Below are 16,343 nucleotides of genomic sequence, written 5' to 3'. Positions count from 1 at the left end.
CCTAATCTCTACCTCCTCCCCCACTCTCTCCTTCCCCCTTCCTTATCTGATACCTGTTTTCACCTATCTACCAATGCTTCCTATCACTTCTATATATCCTTCTCACTTTCCTAGGTATTTTATGACAAATAAACTTCCCCTAGGCCCTATACTCAAGGCCTCAAACCCTTCTTTTCTTGACAGTTGAGCCAAGAAGTCTCCCTCATCCTCAATAATTTCTCCTTTCATTCAACTTTCTCCAGGTTAAAGGGGTAACCATGGGTACCTGCATCGGCCCCAGTTATGCCTACCTTTTTGTTGGCTAGGTGGAGCAATCCATGCTACAAGCCTATACAGGCAAGGCCCCTCAACTCTTCCAGCTACACCTGCCTCGTGTAACCATGATGAGCTTGTTGACTTCATCCACTTTGCTGCCAACTTCCAGCCTGACCCCAAATTCACTTGGTCCATCTCTTAGCAGCACTCACCTTTTTCTCGATTGCTCTGTCTCCATCTCTGGAGACAACTCTTGACAGACATCTTCTACAAACCCACTAACTCCCACAGCTACCTTGGCTACTCCTCTCCCACTCTGTCCCCTGGAAGGATTCCATTCCATTCTCTCAATTTTTCTGTCACATCTGCACCCAAGATGAGAACTTCTATGTCTGATCATCAGAGATGTCCTCCTCCTTCAAACAACATGACTTTCCCTCTGCCTCCATCAACTCGGTGCTCACCCGCGTAGCCTCCATTATCCATACATCTGCCCTCCTCCATCCCCACATACAAGGACCGGATTCCTCTTGTCCTCACCTACCACCCCACCAGTCTCCACATCCAACAAATCCTCCTTCACGATTTCTGCCACCTTTGTGATCCCACCACTAGACACATGTTCCCTTCTCCACCTTCCTCGGGGACCACTCCCTCTGAGACTTGTGTGTCCACTCCTCCCTCACTACCTATTGTCCCCTTGGGAGCTACCCCTGTGACCACAGGAGATGCTGCATCTCTGTCCACACCTACTCCCTCAGCACCATTTGGGGCCCCAAGCAGTCTTTCCAAGTGAAGCAGTGTTTTACTTGTGAATCTGAGTGGGTCATCTGGTGCTCTCCTCTACATTGGAGAAACTGGAGGCAGACTGGGAGATCGCTTTGTTGAGCATCTCGGCTCTGTCAGGATAACAGATTTTGTTTGTTTGTTGCTTCTAGCCAGAAAATATGTTTGATATTGATAAAGTTAACACCCTTAATTATTTGTGAGTTTATATGTGTAATCAAATCAAAATATTTGAGTTGAGGCAATGTGTATGCGAGCATGACTTGAGCAGAATTTATAGTTTCCTTTACATGAGTCCCATTTGTTTTCTATTTTTAATTTACTGACTTCGTTTCCGGAGCAGAGTATAATTGGCCTGTGCTATCACGTGGAAATGGCTTCAATGGTAGCCCTTTAATTGCTTGACTAAATGAAACTGAAATATATTTCAGGCATTTTGATGGAATATTTATTTTTTTATTTCAGTGTCCTGTTGAGTGCGGTTAGTGGTGAGGACACTCAAGATCGCACAGATCGCCTTTTGCTGACACCTTGGGTGAAATTTCTTTGGGAGTCCTACAGACAGTGTTTGGATCTGTTGCGTAACAATTCGAAAGTGGAGCGCCTTTATCACGACATTGCTCAACAAGGTGGAATTTCCTTTTTGGATACATTTTGTGTATCTCGTCATCCCAATTTGAAAATCACTGTGCTCAATGAATTGTTTCTGTTCTAGCTGTCGTCTCCCTAGATTCCTTTGTTAACATACCCAAAAATTTTAATTTGATCTCCACCACCCCCCAGTTTGTATCCCCTATAATTCATTCAACAGCCACAGAAAGAATTAAATTTTTTTTTTCATCTTTAAACCCCTTTTATTTATGCCTGCAGTAAGGTGGGCACTATTAGTTTGCCTGGCGCTTCTGACAGTATGAGAGAAAGAGTCTCCCTTCAAAGTCACTGAGTGTCCATGGATTCGGCTCCAGTGCTCCTGCAGTTGCACAGATTCCTCTATCGGCAACCTGAGCCCCCGATCCAAGCCACTGCTAAGGTCAGGAAGTCTTGAGTGCCCAAGGCCCTTTGGTAGTCTTTTTCCTCGACACACTCTTGAATCCCAGCTTCAATATCTGGTTCTCGTAAGCCAGTCACCAGCAGCTTGAAGGAGTCCTCCAACCACAAGTGATCCACAGCCTTTGTGGGACCCTCAGCTGCTGAGCCCCTTACTGGTTTATTTAGATTTATAGTTCTTGCCCAACTCCACAGAGCAGCACAAAATTAAGGGATAGAGACAAATTGTGCTGATTTGCTTCTGCATATTTGGATGTGCTGTAATTCGGATGATGCTCAAGAGTGCATGGTGCTATTTTCAAGATGAGCAGGGGATGCTCATCCTGGCTAAAATTTATCAATGACAACATTTATTCCCTCAGTTGAGACCCTGGGAGTCATGTGATGGAATAGCGACTGGTCCAGTGAAACTAGCCCTCTCCAGAGAAAAGTTTTTTTTTAAAAAGTATTAGAAAAACAAAGCTGAGAGGCACAAAACTTAAAAATCAGTTTAACATTGAAGGAAAAGTTGGAGGATGGCACCGAAGAAGGAGAAAGTCACCTCGAATAGTAAAGAAGAAATAGAGGGGGAAAAAGCGAAAGACAAAAAGGAAGGCATTACCAGTGTTCCAGATCCAGGGACTCTCCTGGGGAAGGCTGCCCGAGCTGTGAAGCCAGTGGGGCAACGTACTGCAGGGCAGGCTCCAGCGATGGCTGGCGAGTTGGAGAGAGGGATGCCAATGCGCATGCATGCGGAACGTGTTCCAATCAAGGCATGGAGGACTGCGGACGGTGGCGTCAAGTCGCTGAAAGCCTAATGGAAAGGAACACGAGATAGGGAACAAGAGACCAAAGATTTGGAAGAAACAAGAATGATACAGAAGAAGATGAAAGGTAAAAATCAAACACAAGTGGTAGATATAAAGTACTTTGATCAGATGAGCGTGCTGATGGACACATTGATGGCAGAGATCAAAGTTAATGGAGACTACTGGAAACACACAAAAATTTCAATGAATGGAAAATGTAATAATTGATATGAAGAACTAGAAGAGAGAATGAAAGGTATGGAAATGACTTTTAAAGGAAAAAAAACAAGCGAGGAATAGAGGTTAAGAAGTCACAGGATTTATTGACCCAGAACATTGCCATTATTGAAAACTTCAGCAGACGTAATAAAATAAAAATAGTGGCCTGAAAGAAGGTGAGGAAGGCACGAATATAAAAAGTTAAAAAAAAAAATAAATAAATTGATCCTGCAAATTCTAGAGACTAAAGAAGAGATGGAAATCGAAATAGCCCACAGCGCTTTGACACCAAAACCGCATTTGCAACAAAAACCAACGCTCCATATTGGTTAAGCTACTACGATATTCAACAAGGGAAAAAAATATTGGAGCGGGCTGCTAGAAGAATGAAAGAAAGTAACAATCCATTGGAATATAATGGGAATAAAATATTTTTCTATCCAGACATAAGCTTCGAGCTTTTAAAGAAGCGGAAGGAGTTTAACTCAACAAAAGGCATACTATGGAGGAAAGGCTACATTTTCGTCTTGCAGTGTTAAAAATAATTATTCCTGGTGGGAAAATTGGCCGTTTGAAAACCCAGGAAAGGCTCGATACTTTGCTGAACAACTACCAAATGTTCAGTAAGAAAAGGACAGTTAAAAAGATGTATATTGATGTCTAAAAATATTTATTTTATGCAAATACATACATACATACATACATACATATAATGTTTGGGCATTAATAGTTTGATTATATGAAAGCTTTGTTTCAGTTTTTAGGAAAAAAAGGTTGTAAATTCTTTGGGGGAGGGTTGGGGATGGGGAGGGACGGCTGCAAAATCAGTTGACCATTGCGATTTATACCGCAGCCTATGAAGTTAAGGGTTTTGTGATTGCCCTGCAAGTTAGCACGGGCAACTCAAATAGGGGGGTTGACTTTTTGTCTACTGCTTTACAATTCTTTAGTCTTCTTAAAGTTCTTAATTTTTTTCACGGTGTATGTGTCATCATTTGTAGTAAACCATGTTAATTTTCAAGAGTTGGAGGATCAGGAGTATGTTGGAAAATATGGGCTAACAAAATGAATACATTGAAATTTATGACTTAATATTGATGGATACATAACCAAATTAAAAGAAAAAAATATTGACATCATTTTTTTAAAAAGGAGAAAATAGATCTAGCATTTGTTCAAGAAACAGATTTAACAGAAGCAGAACATCTTAAATTGAAGAGAGACTGGGTAGGTCAAGTATTAGCACCTTTATTACAATTCAAAAATTACACTATCTGATAAGTGTTTCCTCTGTAAACAAAAAAAAATCAGTACAATAGTACATTCAATTTGGACAGTAAAACCTTTTGGGAGGATTTAAATTCAATATTAAATCGAATTACAAAAAATAAGATACCAAAAGAGCCAAAAATCTTTTTGTTAAGCAATATAAAGGATAAAGAGTTAAAATTAAATTTAAAAAAAATTAAGTTTCTATTAGCAGCAAAAAATCCATAATGATAACTTGGAAAATGGAAACACCTTTGAAAATACAACAGTGATAAGAAGAAATGAACAATTGCATTCCATTAGAAAAAAATTACTTATAATTTAAGAGACAATGATGCTCAATAGGAACAAATTTGGAACCCATATATAAAGTTTATTAGTAATCACCAACTTTAAACCTCCAACTCTTAATGAGACATGTTATGCTTATGGAAATGGTGGAACATCAAATATTTTGACACTTTTTTTCTCATTTTTTTTCTGTTCTGTTTTTTCTTTCTATAGTTAATGGGGGGTGGATAGGATAGAGAGGGAAAAATGTAAAATGTCACTGTAAATATACATACTGAGTTTGTGTGTGTGTATATCTTTACTAATTTGATATATTGTGACGTATTAAATTTAAAAAAATTGAGACTCCAAAATGTAGTTTGTGATGGGTTTTGCTGCTCATTTGCAGTATTGCATTTTACATTGCAAAGTTATCAAGACCAAGGTTGCAGTTCCAACTATTTATTTAGCTTTATCATTGTTTATTGCATTTTATATACAAACAATCGAGTAATGAGTTTTATATTATAGCCTTATCTTTTGAGGTACCCAAACAAACCAACAATCAATCTTCTGCTGAATTTAACATTTCCTAACTTTGGATTTCATTTCCCCCCCCCCCTTTTAAACAGTTTCTCAATCAGTAGATTTAAATGACTTCCATTTTCTCAAGAGTTTATTATGCATGTTGTTTTGGTGGCATCTATAAACTAGAAAACTATTTTAACTCACTCTGTCCACTCCCCATTTCAAAATCACTGATGTATACAGTGAACAGAATCTTTCAAAACATACCCACCAAACAAACATCATTATCCCTTTCAATCAGAGAAACCCTTTTTAACTCCTTGTTTCCTGCCTTTTAGCTGAAGCTTTATACCAAAAATAAAATATTGTTAGGCATCCTGTTAAAAATCTTATGAAATGTGAGCGGCAGTTCTTTGTTTCCTTTTTGTTGTTTGTTGACTCCCTGAATTCTTGATTCTCTGTCATAATGCACAACTGTTATAGAGATGTGGTTTATATTTAACGTGTATGTTTAATAAAGTAACAATTTGCCTCTTCTTGTAGCTTTCAAGTTCTGCCTGCAGTACACACGCAAGGCAGAATTCCGTAAGTTATGTGACAACTTGCGCATGCATTTAGGACAGATCCAGCGTCACCATAACCAAAGCACAGCAATCAACCTCAATAATCCTGAAAGCCAATCCATGCATCTGGAGACGCGACTTGTACAACTAGATAGTGCAATTAGTATGGAGCTTTGGCAGGTAACAAACTTTATTATGATATTTAAAGTAAAACATAGCTTTGCATTTTATTTAAAATTAAGCAATATTGTACCTTAATAGTCACTGCCCAAATGCCCAACACACTTAACTATGGTAGACCCTACCTTGTCTAAAATGAAACGAGATGTGAATCACCACCACACCTGAATGTTTCATGAATGAAACATTGAATCACAGAATGAACATGCAGCTGTTCAGAAAATTCTCGACAATGAGAATATCTGTGATATTCGGTGACTGACAGGAAAGGAAACATTTTTAAAAATCTTGTACCTGATGCTTTGCATTGAAGTGGATTGAGATTTTTTGCATTCTGTTCAGATCCTGCTCTTGTTGGGTTTGATTTTTTTTTTTGGGTATGCTCACCCTTTTGGTTTGGAGTTATTAAGCTCACTATCCATCTCTTTAGGGTAAATTTATGCAGTAAGTTTTTTTAAAAAAAAAAATTGGTTATTTGTGAATTATTTTGGGGAAACTATTGGGATTATTCACTTGATGATCAAAGGTACTTGTCATTTAAAGAAAGAAAACTTTTTGGAGCTTGCCATGTCCCTTTAAAAGGCATCACAAAGCACTTCAAAAAATGCTTCATTTTATTATAGTGTCGTGAAGTAGTTTGCAGCACGTCGGTGCCTTCCACAAACAAGAAAACATTGACTTGAGGGATAAATATTAGACAAAGCAAAAATAATGATTTGTCTACTCTACAGAATGTCTCACATCCACTTGAGAGTGGAGGGAAGTTTTTTGTTTAATATTGATCAGAAATTCAGATGTGCAGCACTCCCTCAGTACTATTTTGGAATGCCAACCAGTCTTTTGGCGAGTGTGTGAATTGGACTTTGAATCTACCACCTTTTAACTCTAATGGTTGTAGGAGCTCAGCAACAGCTGACAATCCAGGGAGATTTATGATAAAACAGTATAGCTAGGAGCAGGCCCTTGGCCCATAATGTCTGAGCCAATCATAATGCCCAAAACTAAAACTCTTGCACCCTCCATTTCCTGAATATTCAAATGTCAATGTGGAAGCCTCTTAAACACTACAATCGTATCTACTTCCATCACTACCCCTGGCAGCCCGTTCAAGGCAACTACTGGAGAGCAGTAGAAACTTGTTACCTCTCCTTTAGTATGTGACACACACCATATAAGTGGAATGGTACAACAGGAGGTTCTGTTTAATATTGTGCACTTCAGAAATGAAGCTTTTATGCTTATTAAAATAATTGTAGTTTTCCATTGCAGCATGTTTAGATGTGCATATGTGGTGAGTTTTTGTCATTATGCACTTGCATTTTCTTAACTAACACTGTTTACGGTTGACAGTTGCATTTGGTTTTTGTCAGTTAAGCAAAATTTAAAGCTGGAGGTGCTGCTTGGGGCAGGAATTGCTTCAATGAGAAAATGCATACATGGTCTATTCCCAAGAAAACGGTTTTGTGCGCTAACTGAGCTGCATAGAAGATACAAAATTTGTCATAGCTGCTCTGTTGAAAATGTGCCCTTTATTCCAAAATGAGCAGTGATGCTCATTTCTCTATTTTTCTCCAGTTGACATAATACCCCTGTATTGCATTTTCCTTTTTTTTCGCCAATGCTTACACTAAACCTTTGCATCAACCTCAATTGGTAATTTGTCAAACACTTAAAATCCTCTTCATCAAAAGATTCAATTAAGTTTGATTTGTGGTTAAAATTTGCTGCTCTTTATGAGCACATGAAGAGGTTTGTTAATTAAGCTTCCCATTATTGTTTTTAAAATCCTCACCTGACATTAAACAGACTTGCCTTTGGTTGCTCAGAATGTCTTGTGCCCTTTCTGGAACAAGAATGGCACATTTTACCTTTGTCAATGCTCTGGAACTTCCTCTGTATCTTTGGATGGTTGAGATATCATGGCAAGCTTCCTCGGTAACCTGAAACGCAAGCTATCGGGACAATCCATAAATTTGTTCACTCAAAGAAAAGCTATCTTTGCAGTACATCTGTTTTCGCTCCACCCATTACCATCCTTGCTTCCACCAACAATAGTCAGCACTCCCTTTCTTGTGAGTACGTAGAGTCATTTAGTTCTTCCATCTTGTCCTGAACCTCTAAACTGATTATTTGCGGCCTTTGTCCCTAATTAGATTTCCCCACCTGATGCTGGGTTTTTTTTTAAATGGATTCCCTTACATGAACAACTTCACTTGTATTGAAAGGCATGGTTTAAATGAATGTTCAACAAGATGCTGACAGAATAGCTATCAGACATTGTCTAATTAAAATTTAAGAATTTCTAATATATTGTTTATTTTCTAGGAAGCTTTCAAAGCAGTCGAAGACATTCATGGACTGTTCTCCTTGTCGAAGAAGCCTCCCAAGCCACAGTTGATGGCAAACTACTATAATAAAGTTTCCACCGTATTTTGGAAGTCAGGAAATGCTCTATTTCATGCATCCACTCTTCACCGACTATATCATTTGTCCAGAGAGATGAGAAAAAATCTTTCCCCAGAGGAGATGCAGAGGTGCAAAAATCTTTAACAATTGATGAATGGAAGAATGCTTTCTTTAGTTTGCAATTATTTGGAGAAAAGGCATCGTACAGAACCAATGGAACATTGCAGCAATAAGAGGATGTGTTGAGGTGCAATTTGAATGCTAATATCCTACATCATGAAGTGATAAGATGTAGGTTCACAGCTCCAATTTTCCATTGAGGGTGAGCGGTGTCGGTCTCTAGGAATCTTGGTAGGTGTTTCCCTTGGCTAGGGAGGACAAGATAAATAACTCAGAGTGAATTCAGTTTGATTATGGTTGACGCATAGAGAACAGCTTACCCTTTCAGGCACTTTCGATTCACTGCATTGGAGAAAGAGTATCCTTAACTACATTTAAATTTGGTTGCCTGATTTCTGTTTCGGGGACCTAAGTATAATCCAAAATATTTTAAATTTTGTGTGACTTCAGGCCTTTACACAAAGGTGACATCATGCTGATTTCTTCCATTTCAGATGCATGTTCATTTTGTTTAACTTTCATAGTACTAAAAGAGCTAGCACCTTGACCAATCCATTTTTAAGTTGTGAACCATTGAATTGGGGGGAAAAATCCATAGGCTCCTTTTAACATGTTTCCTTTAATTAAATTTTGCTGGTTAGAATTGTATTTTATTCCCATTCCAAAACAAAATTCTCCAGGTATTCTAACTATTTCAGTAATAAGCAATAGAAAGAAATTAATTATTAAGATGCTCTATTTAAATTTTGTGGATTTTTTAAAGAATTCTTGGAGTTCATCTTTTAAACTGCAGCAGGTAAATCATATGCAAGTTAGAAAGCTATTCTGATATTGAGTAGTTGCTCATTTATATTAGACTGATTTCAAATTTGAAAACACTTTTTATTGTTATAAAATTAATTTATCAGTGCTATTTTTAATTGAAGTTTAGCTTTATTTAGCACAGTTTTGATACATCGAATAAATGCTGTTGCTATTTAGGTTAGTACTAATGTATCTAATATCTGCAGGAGTTTTGCCATCCACTTTCCCAATGTATCAAATTTGTATTTTTTTAAGTCAGGTCTTCCACTGATTATCTACAATACCCATTTTGTATTGTACCTTTAATTACTTATTCATTGTTGTTATTGGCTCAATTTACAGAATGTCTACCAGGGTACTCTTGGCTACTTTATCAATTCCTATTACCCCTGAAAGAACGGACATTGCCCGGTTGCTAGATATGGATGGTATTATTGTTGAAAAACATCGGCGACTCGCTACGCTACTGGGATTACAGGCACCCCCAACACGGCAAAGTTTAATTAATGACATGGTATAATTTTTTAATGTTCCTAATAAGAGAAAATTATTTTTCCTGAAGAGCGGCACGGTTGGCGTAGCAGTTAGCGCAATGCCTTTACAGCACAAGTGATTGGGACCAGGGTTTGAATCCCAAGCTGTATGAAAGGAGCTTATACGTTCTCCCTGTGTCTGCGTGGGTTGTTCCCTGGGGGCTCCGGTTTCTTCCCATTATTCAAAAAACATACAGGGGGTTATAGATCAATTGATTGTAAATGGGTGGCACGGGCTCATGACCGGAAGGGCCTGTTACAGTGCTGTATGTTTAAAATTTAAAGTGAAAAATTAGAAAAGTTGAATGGAGCTGTAGGATCAAAATCAGTTGAGACAAAATCAGAAAATTATTTCTCTATGCCATCCTTAATTGAAGATTCATTTAGAAAAAGTAAGTACAAATGTTAAGCAGCTATCAACATAATGTGCCAACATTAATAAAGCATAATTATCTCCATTCATACTAATTTACTTTGCACAATACGGTTTAGTATTGTGGTCAGAGAAAATAGGACACGAGTGCAGCATAGGAACAGGCGCTTTGGCCCATGTGTGTGCCGAAAATGATGTCCAAATCAAACTAAAAATCTGCTGCTTGCTTCTGACAGATATTCCTCCACCCCTACATTTTCATGTGTCTATTTAGGAGGCTCTAAAATTATGCTGTTGTATTTAAATTTAGAAAATTAAAAGTTCTATTTACCACACGGTTGATACTGATTCTGGCCTTTGAAACCTGTGCCACCCAATTAACCTGCAACTACCTATGTTTTGGAGGGTGGGAGGAAACTGGAGCACTTGGGGAAAATGCATGCAGGTCATGGGGAGAATGTACAAACTCCTGACAGACAGTGCCAGATTCAAACCTGGTCACGTGGCTGAAATAACCTGTTACTGTGCTGTAAGTCTAATTTTAAATTCATTCTTGGAATGCAACAGTAGTTTTCCTGTCAGAAAAAGCATTAGTGAACTATTTTTGGGATTTTATAGCAGTTAAATGGCCATCTCATTACTTTTTCCTCAGTGTTTTTACATTTAACTTGACAGATTTTCTGCCTGCAGTCCGAGTTAAGTTTACACTTTCTAGTTTCCTTGCAGACTCAAGTGTGTTGCTTAGGTGTTTAAATTTTTAGTAACTGGTGCATGGTGGTGAACTGCTAAGCTAATGAATCAATCAGATTTCTAATGTATGTGATTTTTGAACATATTTTAAAAAATGTTAAAAATTCCTTAATTTAAAAAAAAAACATACATTTCTAACTTGAAAGAACATTCCAACTGGTTGAAATACTATGCTGTGATAAAATTACTATTCTGTTCAAATAGTGCATTATTGTATAGAAATATCATATTTTCACGCCTATAATGTGCACAGACCTATAATGTGGAAAATCTTAAACTTGTCAAAATATTCTCGTATTGAACATTAATAATCGCAAGGGTGTAGTATTCTACTTTCCAACTCACAAAATCAATTTGCATTTACTTGGGACAAGAGACAATACACATTTCATAGCCCCACTATCTGCCACAGTTAATCTCCTGTGATTTATAACCCATTCAACTTCCCCCAGAGGTGTTAATTGCCCATTATATCGATGATATCCTCCTGCAAGGTCCATCTAAGACTTGTCTCAGGGGCATTTAATATGTTAATCTCCTCAGGGGACAGGTCTGGTAAATTAACAATTATGTTTTTTAGCTCATAACTGGCGACTTTTTATCATCGGCAATTATCACACCTACTTTCTGGTATGGTCGTTCACACTGGAAGACCAGAACACCAAAAATTCAGATCTCACCGTGCATTTACACTAAATACCTGAGGTGCAGCATTTTTGGTCGACATGGGATGCCACTGTGATCATGACGTATAACCTGTGTGTGACTCATCATCAGTAATGTCCAATTATTGATGCCGAACGCCTGCAATTTTGTGTAGATTGCAGGCAGTCCATGAAATTATGCAGGGGGTCCAGGAGGTAAAATATTGGAATAATATTTTACCTGCAGGACTTTTTATACTGACTGCATTGTAGAATTTTGAGAATAATTTTCTGGCTGTGTTTTTTTTTAAAAAAAAAAACCACATAAACCCATTGATAAGGTGCAGTGCCCAAGCCAGAATATCCTCTTTCTCGGAATACCATGGCACTCAGGCCAAAGAGATACTCTCAAGACTGCCAAGATCAAAATTTTGAATTTTGCCATTTTGTATGTACCCAGTTTGTTGTGTCCCTGCTGCAATTTTTTTCCCCCCCAAGTTCGTCTGTAAATCATACACGTGTTTCATTGCCACCTATTACTTCCCACACCCGTTTTTAAATTGTGCACGTTTTATTGCTGCTACAAATTTCTTATGCTCACTATAAACTATGTTGTTAATTACCGGTCTTACTTTCCCATGCCTGCTATAAACTGTGCATGTGTGTGGTATCTCCGTTACTATTTTTCCCACGCTTGTATTTTGTAAATATCCTTTCATAGAGAAAATATGTGGTGGAGTAAGTGCAGAGAGGAAAGGAGCAGTGAAAATGGGGAAAGTACATGATAGGCGCATGGCCCATTCTAATTTATTTTCCTCTTGAAACTTTTTCCTAATTAATTCCTATGTTCTTCACCCATAAACTTTTGTGCTGCCTAAAATTTTAAAACTTGTTTGAATGTAAATTTCTTCAGCAGGAAACGTTAATTTTGCTTCTCAGAACATATACTGACTGATCTACAAAATAACTGCAGCATTTTCTGCAATGTGTAGTCATAAGAACATTTCAGTACCTTTTTCCTCAATTTTAATGAGATTCATGATGTATTGAGATTTATGAGAGTAAGAGTAGAGGGTTAATAACAATGTGGCTTGTTTACCTGTGGCCACAGTTGCAAGTCATTTTTCTCAAAGTGAACTAGTTTTTTTTTTAAAAGTTTGGGAAACCAGCTATATTATATTTCAAATGAAGAAATCAATTGATATAGCAGTTTGTCAGTTACTAACTGGTCTCCATAATGTGTATTTGAAACTTTTTTTTAAATGTCGAAGATACTCTTGCATGTCAGGCAGTAAAATCTTTTATTGGAAATATGACTGTCTCCCAATAGTTCATCTTCATTTTTTTTCTGGGCCCCATAGTCTTTCAGTTTCATGAAAGCCAATTTTTTTTAAAACTTTGAATGTTTAAAGAATATTCAAGCAACATTAAGAGTTGTTCTGTATTTAATAGGGATCAATTAAGACTTAGGTTTTGACATTTCCATTGGGTGACCAATGAGATTTTTATACACTGAATAAAATTAGATGAAGTATTTGCTGTCATGAATACATAGAGGTACTTATGAAATAAAGTCATTATGTTAACTTCGTGTCATGCACAAAGTTTAAAATAAGTAATGAGCTCATCAGTCATAGACTCCCATCAAGGCTTCATCTTTGTGTTATTTCCTCTTAGTAAATATGTTTGATTTAAATCATTCCTTAAAATTATATAATTTCTGACTCCTTTCATACATATAAGGTGCGATTCAATGTGATGCAGTATGCAGTACTTGAGGTGAAGGATGTCTACAACTTGTTAGAAGTGGACTTTCACCCACTCAAACTTTGTGAGCGTGTTACTAAGGTAATAAACAATACTTATTGTGCATTTGAACTTGCCGAAGGAATTTATTGAAAGTGTGAGGGGTGTTCTCCGTGTTGTGTTATTCCATTTATGTGTTTCTCCCTCCCTTTGCAGATTGTGGATGCTTTAACCAAGACAACATAATTAGATGAATGCTATGGTGTAAATTTAAACATTATTCCCTCTGGGGAATTGAGGACAAGGGAAAAATAATCTGAATCACCCTAGCTCCAATTTGTAAGAATGAAATGTTTTTCTTGATGTTAAGGGTTTTGGAAATCCTTGAACTCTAATCTGTACTGAAAACAGTAAATGGCCCAAAATTCACAGCTTTTCAGAGTTCAAAAGGCTTTTGAGCAAGGGTATCAAAGAAATGAACTTGAAATTTTATGTTGAGGATTGTGAATAGGTAGCCTATATTTTCATATTGTAATTTGTTACTATGCTTGGCAGCACAGTTTAATATCTTGCTTTCTGTTCCTGAGAGCAGTGATCATTGCTAATGTGCAAAAGTAAATCTGGAGGTTAATTAGCAGTTGGTCTAATTACATTACCATAGCTGCCAGTCCCCTCCATACATTTACAATGGTAGTTTGACAGCATTGCTGCTATGCACAAATATAACACTCAGCAAGTTATATAGCATTCATAGGAAGTAAAAGGTAACCACTGTTTCAGGCCTCATCAAGGCCTCGGGCCTGAAACAGTGGTAACCTTTTATTTCCCGTGGATGCTGCGTGACCTGCTGAGTTCCTCTAGCACGTTTGTGTGTTGCACTTGACCCCAGCATCTGCATCCATTTAAATAGATGTCCTTGAACAATTGTTAGTTCTTCATTGCCAGGAATGTTGCAACCTTATTTTGTTATATTTTTAGTTATTTGACTCAATTGATCTGCCAATCTTGATTTCATTTTCCAGGTTCTCAATTGGGTACGCGATCAGTCTGAAAAAGAACCTGACCTTCAGCACTATGTACCTCACTTGCAAAACAACACTATCCTTCGACTTCTTCAACAGGTGTGTTATTGGTTAGGTGGAACTATTCAGGACTTTTATTCTTTTGAATGTAAGTGACAAGAGTTCAAATTTGAATCTTTGAGTTTAACAGTTGCCATGTTAAAAGGATAGAAGGCTACTGGCTTAATGTGGGTAAATGGGATTAGTGTGGATAGGGTCAGTGGGCAGCATGAAGCTGGTGGACTGAAGGGCATGTTCTGCCAAGTTGAGGCCTCTAGTAAATTGGAGGAACACCTTGTATTTCGTCTTGACTGTCTCTAAACAGACGGTATCAATGCGAACCTCTAATCTCCATTAACCCTTCCTCCCTGTCTGTCTTACCCTCATACCTCTGTCTCCTTTCTTTTAGCTCACCTTCTATTATAAGGAGAAACATTTGTATATATTTTGGTTGATATGGTCTCAGTATGAACAATAATTTTTTTATATTTTTAAAAAAAAAAGCATGTTTTATTCTATTTTCTGGCCTTTTGGAACATATTTGCTGCAGTTTTTTTAATAAAATGGCCATATTTTTGACCACTTTCCTCAACAGAAATGGTCACTTTCAGTAAAACTGTGACAGTTTCTTTGAACCAGTCTCTAATTTGTCATGGCATATGTTCTTTAGAAGCTTGTATTCCTGCTATCATCCTGTATGGATGCTGGGTCTCACTTTTGTTTATGTTAATGATTTGGATTACACTGTAGATAGCATAATTACTGAGATTGTCCTCTAATATCCAAGAAATGGCAGACAGAATATGGACAAGTCAGAGGTTAAACCAGGGCAGAACTTGCATGGTGAATGGTAGGACCCTATTTTAGAACATTCTTGGTATACAGGTACATAGTTTCATGGAACCGGTGACACAGGTAGACAAGGTGGTGAAGAAGTTGTTTGGTATGCTTGCCTTCATCATTCACTATAGTAGCAGAAATATCATTCCAATTGTATGAGATGTTGGTGAGACCATAGTTGGGAGTATTGTGTAGATTTCTAGTCATTCAGTTGGAGGAAAGATGATTTTCAGCTGTAAAGAGTGCAGAAAAGATTTGTGCGCATGTTACTGGGGCCGGGGGACTTGAATTGTAAGGAGAGGCTGAATAGGGTGGGATTTTTTCCCCCTAGAATTAAGGAGGTTAAAGGGGGGGATCTTGTAGAGTTTTATAAAATAATGAGGGGAGTAGATAAGGTAACTCGGCAATAGCCTTTTTCCCCAGGATAAGGGAATCTAAAAATCGAGCACATAGACTTACATTGAGAGGGAAAGGATTTAAGAAGGGCTTGAGAAGCATCTTCACACAGAGGATGAACTGCCAGAAGCAATAGTAGAGGCGGATATAATCGTAATATTCAAAAAGCAACCAGACAGATTCATGGATAAGATGTGTTTAAAGGAATATGGGCAAAACACAGGCAATTGGGAGAAGATTGGCGAACATGGATAAGTTGAGCTGATGAGCTCTGTTTCCATGCTATAGAACTCTGGGATTGGGTCAGTTTGGATTTTTCAGATTCTCAGGCATTACATCTGTGGCACCTACGCAATGCACACATGCACGTAAAATATCAGAGTTTGAGATTTCACAGGTGATGTGGATTTGTGGGATCTGGGTTTTTACTGTAAACCACATTTGATTTCCTGTTATCCATTTGAACTTTCAGAAGAAAATTGGAAGTGCAAAGATAGCGTTTCCATGTTACTCCATTTAAATGTTTTCCAGCCCTTTGAAGATTATGAATGCTTTAATCAAAACAACACAATGAACTGAATGCAATGATGCAAATATTAGCATTATTTTCAAGATAATCTAAAGGGGAAAATAATCTAAATTGCCCTAACTTAAAAGTAGTAAAATCAGGAAGCTTTGTTTCCCCTGGTGTTGAGAGCTTTAAAAATCTCAGAGCTTTGATCTGAAAAACTGAATCTTGAGTCATGATATCAAAGGATATCGAAC

The 16,343-nt window shown here is 37.5% G+C and overlaps 1 protein-coding gene and 1 non-coding gene across 2 annotated transcripts in view; both read left to right on the top strand.

The window, feature by feature from the left end:
* eif3s10 (eukaryotic translation initiation factor 3, subunit 10 (theta)) overlaps positions 1-16,343 on the top strand; it is a 35,446-nt gene that overhangs the window by 4,710 nt on the left and 14,393 nt on the right. The window contains exons 4-9 of the mRNA XM_069900056.1: positions 1,507-1,670; positions 5,706-5,905; positions 8,231-8,439; positions 9,578-9,749; positions 13,279-13,383; positions 14,304-14,402. Coding sequence (XP_069756157.1) covers positions 1,507-1,670; positions 5,706-5,905; positions 8,231-8,439; positions 9,578-9,749; positions 13,279-13,383; positions 14,304-14,402 — 949 coding nt within the window. The remainder of the gene's footprint in view (positions 1-1,506; positions 1,671-5,705; positions 5,906-8,230; positions 8,440-9,577; positions 9,750-13,278; positions 13,384-14,303; positions 14,403-16,343) is intronic.
* On the top strand, positions 13,834-13,965 carry LOC138745150 (small nucleolar RNA SNORA19). The gene has a single exon (XR_011346071.1). It is a non-coding gene; the product is annotated as a small nucleolar RNA SNORA19 (small nucleolar RNA).

The sequence above is a fragment of the Narcine bancroftii genome, chromosome 10, assembly GCF_036971445.1.
Source record: "Narcine bancroftii isolate sNarBan1 chromosome 10, sNarBan1.hap1, whole genome shotgun sequence".
NCBI lineage: Eukaryota > Metazoa > Chordata > Chondrichthyes > Torpediniformes > Narcinidae > Narcine > Narcine bancroftii.
This window is presented reverse-complemented; position numbering and strand designations above follow the sequence as displayed.